Source organism: Eptatretus burgeri, chromosome 4, assembly GCF_056783735.1.
Source record: "Eptatretus burgeri isolate ZD-2024b chromosome 4, Ebu_testis_v1, whole genome shotgun sequence".
Classification (NCBI taxonomy): domain Eukaryota; kingdom Metazoa; phylum Chordata; class Myxini; order Myxiniformes; family Myxinidae; genus Eptatretus; species Eptatretus burgeri.
In genome coordinates this window covers 59,122,961-59,133,845 of record NC_140964.1, presented here as the reverse complement: position 1 = coordinate 59,133,845, position 10,885 = coordinate 59,122,961, and the positions used below count along the sequence as shown (strand labels likewise).

General features: G+C 43.8%; 1 protein-coding gene across 2 annotated transcripts in view; it reads left to right on the top strand.

The window, feature by feature from the left end:
• The window catches only part of SCNN1A (sodium channel epithelial 1 subunit alpha), an 86,254-nt gene extending 76,328 nt beyond the window's left edge, over window positions 1-9,926 (top strand). Inside the window, exon 14 of one of the 2 annotated variants that reach the window (XM_085878281.1) lies at window positions 8,669-9,926. In XM_085878281.1, coding sequence (XP_085734407.1) covers window positions 8,669-9,073 — 405 coding nt within the window. In that variant the 3' untranslated portion in view covers window positions 9,074-9,926. The other variant, XM_085878282.1, reaches the window with a different exon arrangement.
• The last annotated feature ends 959 nt before the right edge of the window (window positions 9,927-10,885 follow it).

Here is a 10,885-nt window from a genome sequence, read left to right as displayed (position 1 = left end):
TTCCTGGCAAGTTTCAATCGTGCAAAAGAAATAATAATAATAAATAAATAAATAAATAAACATTAATTGTGATGTCATTCGTGATGTCATAGCACCGTGTCCGGTCATTGGTCGACAGATAAATGGCCGTAACTTGGGAACCGCTCGTCCGATTAATATCAAACGTTGAAAAGCAGATCCGCGGGGCCCCGACAATATTCCTGGCAAGTTTCAATCAGATCGGACCGTCGATCGTGCAAAATAAATAAATAAACATTAATTGTGACGTCATCCGTGATGTCATAGCACCGTGTCTTGTCATTGGTCGACAGATAAAAGGCCGTAACTTTGGAATCGCTCGTCCGATCGATATCAAACCTTGAAAAGGCACATCTGCGGGTCCCCGGCAATATTCCTGGCAAGTTTCAATGAGATCGGACCGGCGGTCGTCGAGAACCGGCAGTTGCAGACAGACAGACAGACAGACAGACAGACATACACAGAGATTGCTGGAATTATAGATAGACTAGTACGGGCCCGTAGGGGCGGTCCCGTACGTGCGTAAACAATGACTGGATTGGGGCATTATTTCAATTAGATTGGACCAACCGTATCATAACTTGGGAAACATCTGGGAAACATATTCAGGTCTCCAGCGTCAATTGTGACGTCATATCAAATGAAGAAGAATTGTGACGCCCCTCTCTCTCGTCCCCCCCTCGCTCCCCCCTAGTCTCGCCCCTCCTCTCTCCCCCCTCCTCTCTCGCTCACACTCTCATCCCCCGTCTCTCGCCCCCTCCTCTCTCCCCCTCTCTTGAATTGTGACGCTCCCTCTCTCTCACCCCCTCTTTCCCCCTCTCTCCCTCCCCTCTCTTGCCCCCCTCTCTTTCCCCCTCTCTCGCCCCTCTCTCACCCCTAGTCTCACCCCTCCTCTATTCCTCCTCCTCTCTCCCCCTGTCTCACTCCTAGTCTCGCCCCTCCTCTCTCCCCCCTCCTCTCTCCCCCTCCTCTCTCGCCCCTCTCTCGCCCTTCTCCCTCGCCCCTCTCTCTCGCCCCCACTCCCACCCCTCTCTCTCCCCCTCTTTTGCCCCCCTCTCTCCCCCCTAGTCTCACCCCTCCTCTCTCACCCCTCCTCCCTCGCCCCTCTCTCTTTCCCCCACTCTCATCCCCCCTATCCCGTCCCCTCTCTCGCAGACATTGGTCGACAGATAAATGGCCGTAACTTGGAAACCGCTCGTCCGATTAATATCAAACCTTGAAAAGGCACATCCGCGGGTCCCCAGCAATATTCCTGGCAAGTTTCAATCAGATCGGACGGTCAATCATGCAAAAAATAATAATAATAAATACATCAATAAACATTAATTGTGACGTCACTCATGGCATCATAGCACCGTGTCCTGTCATTGGTCGACAGATAAGTGGCCATAACTTGGGAACCGCTCGTCCGATCAATATCAAACCTCGAAAAGGCACATCCGCAGGTCCCCGGCAATATTCCTGGCAAGTTTCAATGAGATCGGACCGCGGTCGTCGAGAAACGGCGGTCGCAGACAGACAAACAGACAGACACACACACAGAGATTGCTGGAATTATAGATAGATTCATGTAACTCCCAATACCACCACGTGGGGTGGTGCTTGTGTTACTGCCACCACATGTTCGGTGTTTGGGCTCATGACCTTTTTTGAGATCACGTGACCCAGAAAAGAAAGTTCAGCCTCCCTGAAATGAAATTTGTCAGAATGAAATTTTAAACCTGCTTGATCAATACGATTCAAAAGAGCTTGAAGACGTTCCTCATGTTTCTCAGGAGACGAAGCATATACAACAAGAAGCAAATACTTCGATATCGCGTGGCTGGGGGCAGTAAAAGTCGAGGTTAAGAATGATGAAACAATTTTTCAGTTATAAAATTTAAATGTGGACACGGTGAATTAGCATGCATGATGGGAAGAGTTGTGACGTTGGACAAATTTCTATTTATAGCCCTCAGATCAAAAGGACGTACGCGGCCATAAGTGTGACAGAAGACACAGAGGATAGAATAGCCAATTATATAACAGCACGATATCACCGCGCTATAAAAAAAACGTACGTGCAAAAAAAAAAAAATGAAGGAGAGTTACAACGCTGCGCGTCAACAACAAACGGAAGAGGAAGATTATCACTTCCTGCTCAGAAAATCAACTTCCGGCGTCACACAGAAAACGATTCAGCACAAAAAACGTCGCTCTTCTGCATTAACCCCGCCCACAATCCACCCGGCAATCTCCGCCCACAATCCACCCGCAATCTCCGCCCACAATCCACCCGGCAATCTCCGCCCACAATCCACCCGGCAATCTCCGCCCACAATCCACCCGGCAATCTCCGCCCACAATCCACCCACAATCTCCGCCCACAATCCACCCGGCAATCTCCGCCCACAATCCACCCACAATCTCCGCCCACATCACACCCAACAATAAGTGTGACAGAAGACAGGACAGAATAGCCAATGATATAACAGCGCGATGTCGCCGCGCTGTAATTATGTCACCTCGGTAACACTGGACACGGACACGTTAGATCTTCCTGGCCAGCTAAGATCTGTGACATCATTCGCTGGAATTCACTGGGAGCAGTGGCAAGACCATAATGTGTGTTATGAAAGCCGTAAAGTCTCTGCTTTCCTCATGCAAGAGCACTTGATGGTTTTATATTCACTCTCAAGGTCAAGAGTAGAGAACATTCTCACTCCACAAAGTTCTGCCAATACTTCCTCAATATGTGGGAGTGGATGACTGTCGATACGATCACGTTATTGGGTTCACGAGGATCCACACACAGTCGTATACCTCCTGTTCTCTTATGCGTAATGACTACAGGTGAAACCCATTCGGAAGAGTCAATTCTCTCGATGATACCCGCTTCTTCAAGCGTTTTCACTTCTTGCGAGACAGCAAAAAAATTATCTTCCGGTGTAAAACATGTGCCAAATCATTATGCGGATCATGATGGATGATCCGCTGTGGCGACCCCTAACGGGAGCAGCCGAAAGAAGATATATATATATATATATATATATATATATATATATATATATATATATATATATATATATACTGTATATGTATATATATATATATATATATATATATATATATATATATATATATATATTCCAAAATAAAACAATACTAAACCGTAAAATGAAATTTTATTTTTCGAAATGAAATATTTTAGTAATATTTTATTATTATTTATATTCTTGTATATGTAATTTTTTTTTTCATTTATTGTGGGGTCCCCTTTTTGTGGGCCCTGGTTCAGCTGCAACAATTGCACCACGGTCCATTGTAAATCCGGCACTGGAAAAAAGACTCTGTGGGCGTGGGGACCCTCTTCCCTCGAGGCGGTTAAGGCTGACCAAGTGTAATTTTGGTTCTGTAAGAAGTCCATTCTTGAAATGCTCCAGGTAGATAGACTCTGGAAGTATTGGAAATGATTGAACCTGTGTCCACCAGCAATTTAGCTGAGCATGCCTGACCATCAGATGTGCAAAGATAAACATCACAAAATAGGTTCCCTCTAATTTGTGTTTTTATGCTTAAAACAGTCACCTCAGTGGAACGTAAAAAATCATGAAAAACCTTTCCTTCATAAAAAAATCTCTTTCTCTTTCTCTTTCTCTTTCTCTTTCTCTTTCTCTTTCTCTTTCTCTTTCTCTTTCTCTTTCTCTTTCTCCTCTCTCTCTCACCCCCTGCTGGCTGTTTGTACGTTGTGTGTACTGTCATGGTCGCTCCTTCCTTCGTGTCGTGAGTACCTCTCCTCTGCTGTGCTTTTTGGTGTTTACACTTTCCCCATTTTTCATTTCCCACATGTTCGTTTTCTACTTGTTGACTTTTCCCCGTGTTATTTTTCAGAGAGAGAGAGAGAGAGAGAGAGAGAGAGAGAGAGAGAGAGAGAGAGAGAGAGAGAGAGAGAGAGAGAGAGAGAGAGAGAGAGAGAGAGAGAGAGAGAGAGAGAGAGAGAGAGAGAGAGAGAGAGAGAGAGAGAGAGAGAGAGAGAGAGAGAGAGAGAGAGAGAGAGAGAGAGAGAGAGAGAGAGAGAGAGAGAGAGACAGAGAGAGACAGAGAGAGACAGAGAGAGACAGAGAGAGACAGAGAGAGACAGAGAGAGAGAGAGAGAGAGAGAGCCCACGGTCTCGTGTAGAGAAAATCGTAGGCCTAAGGCCTGTCATGGCCGCCGGGGGAGGTTTTTTTCTCGTTCACTGCGACCTTGGTCTTTGTTAATTCTCAACTTTAATCGTTGATTTTTTGGTGTTTGTGAAAACTCCTTATTTCTCTCGATAAAGTTTACTAACTTGTTTTCTTGAGTTAGAATGGTGGGTGAACGTTTCCGTGTCGAGATGTTCGAGTCACTAACTCGTAAACACGCTGTTTTTTGTTTCCCTCCCAGTGAGGTGGAACTTAACGATGTGCTTTCCGCCATCGGTAACATCGTTGGTTTACATAATATTTGTGCTGCTTCTCGCATGAATAAGAAGTTTGTCATGTTTGTGTCGGAGGAACACATGGCCGTCACGGTGGTTGAGCATGTCCTGTTCATCGAACCGAACACTTACCTCTCTGTGTTCGCTTTACAGGCCCCAACAGTTAAAGTTAACATTAATAATATTCCACCATTTATAAGGAACCAGGACTTGTGTAACCAGATAAACAAGTTTGGTAAGGTTGTGTCGAGGATCTCAATGGTGCTGATGCGTCATGTTAGCGATAAATTTAACCACGTCATGTCCTTTAAAAGAGTGGTTTATATGATACTACCTGAAAATGGAAAAACACTGAATGTTGCACTCAGTGTAAAAATCGACGGGGTTGAATATAAAATGTTTGCCTCCTCAGAGGTTATGACGTGTTTTTGGTGTGGAGCTTACGGGCATGGGAATAGTGTTTGTCCCAATGCGGTTACACCGCAAGAAAGTGAAGGTGCGGTGAGGAACGATTCTTCCTCACCACAAACTAATGGGGGAGAAGGTGAATTAGGAGCCGAACCCCACCCCCCACCGGCTGAGGTGTTCGACGAATTGGACTCGTCCACCCCGACCGGCGTTGGAGAGAGGGTGTGTAATCGTGACTTAATTAATCCACTCCCACCAAACGAGGAAGTGAAAGTGGTTGCTTCCTCTCCTTTACCATCCACTGTACAGGACAGTGTGGACGATATGGAGGTATCTATTACGGATACCAGGAACAAAGGCCAAAAACGGTCAAATGTTGATGCCTTTGATGCTGAGGAGCAGAATAAGGTCCAGATCGTGTCAGGCTCGGTGGATCTCCAAGGGACGTCCCACGTTGGAAACCCCTTGGTGGTACCGGAGTCGTGTGCGGATGTGGAAACTTCACTTGTTCCACTGGCCGACTCCGAGCGGCGCACAGAGAACAGTGAGGTATCTCAGGATGTTTTAAGTGTTTGTCCCGTTCGCCAAACTTGTTCAGACGAGTTAACAGCTATGTCTGACAGTGATGGAGGAATAGATAAAGGGGAAAATCCCTGTGAGTTAAATGTCAACCCCTCTCTCACAGATGATGCTGTAAGGGTTGTAGAGGGGAAGGACATGGACAAGGCAAATTCGGAGGGGTCCGTAAACAGAGCAGAACTTTCTGTTGAGCCAAAAGTAAGTGTTCCACAAGTAATAGGAGATGCCATCGATGAAGCACTTGGTTCAGATGAAACCTCTTCTACCCCACATTTTAGTGCTTTAAGCTCTCAAGAGGATGAAGGGGGAAACGACACAACCTTAGTGTCTCAAGAAAATGTGATTAAATTCCTGGATGATACATTCAGGAAAAGATACATAAAAATCAAATATTACTTCCTGAATTTACACGATTTCATTAAAACTGCAAGGAGTACGATTCGTGATCCTTCTCAGGTTAACATGTCAGAGCCTCAGTTCCAAAGGTTAAGGAAATGTGTTTCTCGGGCTGGTAAAGAGCTTCAAGAATAACTAACTGAATGGAGATAAAAGTAGCATCCCTGAGCATCAATGGGGGCCGCAGTTGTGTGCGTCGCCTCCAGGTATTTCAGCTCTTCCAAAATGAAAAAAAATGATGTGTTAATGCTACAGGAGACGCATGCAAATCAGTCTACTGAGGATGAGTGGTGTAAAATCTTTAAAGGTTGTCTTTTTTCTCGAGTGCGCTTGTTGAGGCCAAGGCTGGTGTGGCAATAGTGTTGCATCCTCGACTCCGGCCTTCGGAGATAACTTGTAAGGAAATTTGCAAAGGTTACTTACTGTCTGTGCAATTTGTCAGTAGTCACCTAAAGATTTGCATGACAAATGTTTACTGTCCTTGTGCTAACTCTGAAAGAGGTGCCTTTCTGTACAAGTTGGCAGAGTTTGTAAGCACCATTGACTTAACCATGTTGTTGTGTCTGGGGGGTGACTACAACTGCACCCTCAACCCACAACTTGATCGCAACACTTGTGAGCCTCATCCACCCAGTGCAAGGCCTCTGGCACAGCTAGTCAAAAAGTTTAAACTGGTGGATGTGTGTTGGGTACAAAACTGTAATATCCATCAGTATACATGGGTTTGTGCATCAAGAAATGTTTTGACAATGGCTCGCCTCGACAGATTTTATGTTAATCATGAAATGGTAAACATTGTTAAGAACTCTTATATAAGGCCGTCTGGTTTTTTCCGATCATCACATGATTGTTATGGTGTGTGGCTTTCCTCATCATGTCTGTGGAAGTGCGTATTGGACTTTTAATTTGAAACTTTTACAAAGTGCACATTTCATAGAAGCTTTTAAAATGGTTTGGGAAAAATGCGAGTCACAAAAGGGTTCATATTTGAACTTAAGACAATGGTGGGATTGCACAAAGTCCCAAATCAAATATTTTTGCCAACAATACTGCTCTTACAGCACATACAATGCTTTTGGTGTGATATCTGATTTAAAAAACGATATACTTATCTGTGAGCAGAAAGCTGGATTGTCTAGCATGAATGTCCAGCAGTTGTCGGAGAAAAGGACCCTTCTGGCTGAAATGGTGAAAGAGCGGGCGGCCGGTGTATTCGTCCGACTGTGGAACGAAAAAATACAACTTGACACACCAAACAAAGGGTTCTTCAATTTGGAAAAAAATGGTCAAGACCTCTCAACAAATCCATGCTTTGCGCTCTTCTGGTGGTGATTTGTTGACCTCCCAGAGTGTTATCAAGCATGAACTACAAGACTATTTTTCTAAACTCTTCGCAAAAAGAGCTGTGAATAAGGAGAACAGGAATGCGATGCTTGAACAACTCCCTTCTCTGTCTGAAGACCAACAACAATTGCTTGAGCCTGGCATTTCTCTTGGAGAACTTACTGCTGCGCTCAAGGATAGCAAGGATGGGTAAGCCCCTGGACTAGACGGCCTTCCGGCTGAATTTTATAAGGCTTTCTGGGACATTGTAGGTCCTACTCTTCTTGAGGTCTTTCAGGAGAGTGTTGAACAAGGTGAATTGCCATTGAGCTGCCAGAGGGCAGTTTTGTGTCTCCTTCCGAAGAAAGGAAATCTACATGAGACCGCAAATTTGCGGCCTGTATCACTCCTCAACACGGACTATAAAATATTGTCAAAAGCACTTGCAACCCGTCTAAAGGAAGTCATCTCCTTCTTGATTGGCACTGATCAATCATATTGTGTTCCAGAACGTTCCATATACGACAATATTTTTTTAGTGAGAGACTTGATCAGTCTCAATTGAACTACATCTCCTGGTTTTGGTTTATTTCTTTTAGATCAAGAAAAACCTTTTGACAGTGTTAACCATTCTTTTTTGTTTGATGTATTAAGAACAGGGTTTGGGGAAAAATTTATTGCTTATGTTAAGTTGTTGTACAAAAATGCATCTTGCCTGCTGATGGTTAATAATAGTCTTTGTTACCCTTTCCCCTTTCAGCGAGGCATCTGTCAGGGCTGTGCGCTATCAGGCATGCTCTACAATCTATCCGTTGAACCTTTATTAGTTTTACTTCGGAACTCTGTGTTAGGAGTCTCTCTTTCACAAAACTCCAAAGTCGTTGTATCAGCTTATGCTGATGATATTTGTGTTGCTATTGCAAATCAAAAAGATGTTTTCTGAGGTCTCTCGTTGCCTTACCCAGTTTGAGCTTGCTTCTACTGCGAGGGTAAATTGGAAAACAAGTGTAGCTTTCTGGGTGGGCCCCAGATCGCCTTCCTCGTCCCTGCCTGTTTTACCAGGAGGAATACAGTGGAGTAGTGAGGGGTTTAAATATTTAGGCTTGTTTCCAGGAATTGAAGCGTATGAACAAAAAAATTGGGAGAACTTCCTGGAAAAAATTAAATTGAAACTGGCAAGGTGGAGAAGATTGAACCAACTTCTCTCGCTTAAGACACGGGTATCAATCATAAACAACCTGGTGGTTCCATTTATTTGGCTTAGAGTTATCCCACTTGAACCTCTGAGATACTTGGTTACAGGCATTCAGAGGGTTCTGACTGATTTTTTCTGGGGTGGCCACCATTGGCTGGGCCCAGACGTGGTCTGCAGACCACGAAATGCGGGTGGTCAAAATGTGATGCATATCCCAAGTCGGATAATGGCATTCCGGATTTCCACGATCAAGCGCCGACTGTACAGTTAGTGTGTTCCTTGGTGACCTCTCACAAACGCCTGTTTGCAGAAAGTGGAAGGGCTGAAATATGACCGTGAACTTTTCCTCATCGACCTGCAACACGTTGACATGTCTCAGGTCCCCAGTTTTCATCAGAGCCTTTTGAATGCTTGGCAAGTCCTCGGAGTGCAACGTTTAGAGGTATCATACGATGCCCAACAGTTTGTCCATGAGCCATTAGTTCGGAATCCTTTGTTCTCTAGAATTTCAACCTCCAGGTCGTTTATGCATTGTTTCACCAGTGTTGGAATAAAGAGTGTGAGACCTGTTGTAGCCATCCTTGAATGCCTGGCTACCTGTAAGCTCATTTTCATTAAAAACTGGTGTTCGTTCTGCTCGTATTGTGGAAAATGTCTTGAAAGCAGAAATTCAAACCTTTCATGGACTAAACATCGGGTGGACTGGGGTGGATGAAGTGGTAGACTCGCGTCTCCATTTCCCTGAACTTCAAATTGCCTCAAAAAAACAAGGTGTGTTCTCCTCAAACTTAGAGGAAATTGGTGTGTTTCATGTCATGGGGAAAACGGCTATCCACAACATATGTCTGGAAGCATGTATACCTGGTTTTACAAAACTGTTGAAAAATCGGTGGAATGAGACCTTACCTGCTGGAGCTTTTTAAACTCCAGTGTGGAACAAAATGTGTAGTTCTCCAACTCTTGGGTGAACTGGAGACCTGAATTGGAGACTCGTGCATCAAGCCCTGGTCACACAGACATTGCTCCATAAGTTTAATTCTTCTGTTCCAATTTCTTGTCCTTTTTGTGATTTGATTGAAAATGTTGCCCACGTTTTTATTGAATGTAAGACATTGGTACCCCTCTTTCTCTTCCTTCAACAGCTTTTCTATAAATTTAATTTTGTTTTTTTCCTTTCCAGTCTTTATCTATGGAATTGGGGGAATTATAAAAGTAAACGAGTCCTCTCGTTTTTGTCTTTTCTGTTGGGCATTGCTAAACTGGAAATTTATAAAACCAGGAAAGCAAAATTGAAGGGGGAAAAAGCAAATGTGCTTTTGTGCTTTAAAGGTATGGTTTCGGCACGAGTAAAAATAGAGCAGGCTTATCTTTCGAGCCTGGATATTGTGGGTGATCAGTGGTGTACTGATGAGGTTTTGAGTTTCTTTTCGTGAGGAATCTGTTTGTAAAAGTGTAAGCCACTTACTTACTTTTTTGCATATATGTATTATTCTATGGTGTGTTTGACATGAACACACCATGACATGACACCGTTGCTTTTGTTGAATTTATTTTTGCTGTAAAATTGTTTGGATTTGTTTTTATGGAGTGTGCTTTTTCTGGTGTGTTTTGATACTTGTATATTAAAAGCATACAAAATCCAAATCCAAATCTATCTCTATCTCTATCTCTATCTCTATCTCTATCTCTATCTCTATCTCTATCTCTATCTCTATCTCTATCTCTATCTCTATCTCTATCTCTATCTCTATCTCTATCTCTATCTCTATCTCTATCTCTATCTCTATCTCTATCTCTATCTCTATCTCTATCTCTATCTCTATCTCTATCTCTATCTCTATCTCTATCTCTATCTCTATCTCTATCTCTATCTCTATCTCTATCTCTATCTCACACTCACACTCACACGCACACGCACACGCACACACATACACACAGCAGCCTGTGGCTGCTGGTTGCATCATTGGTTGGGACGTGGCTATGCCACTGATGCAGTGTCCCCCTTACCAGTACACTGGTGCTCATTTTGCCAACCTCAGAAGGATGACAGGCTAAGTCAACCTCCTGGTCCTGGTGTATTAATTCAGCAGCCAACGGGGCCTTGAACTCAGGACCCTAGGATCCCAAGCCGCCACCCGAACCACTAATCTAACACCCGGCTTCATAAGAACCGACTACTCATGTAGAATGTTTTAATGATAATTATGATGCCATAGGTAATGTGGTATGGCAGCCATGATGGAAAAAAGTGGAGAAAAATAAATAAATAAACAAGCAGTGATAGACTGGTACTTACGAAATCGTCAACTTGACCTCTGACCTTGTCTAATAAAAGCTGTCTCGAGATAAGGTAGCGACGCAAACCAGAAGTTTCTACGATGATTCTGCACCAAACCATCAAAAATCGAATGTTTCACCTCACTGTGACCTTGACCTTTGACCGATTTTGACCAAAATCTAATCAGCACTAGTCATCACCCTCCTGAATCACGTGGTGTAATTTGACATTGGTCGCTTCTTCCGTTCT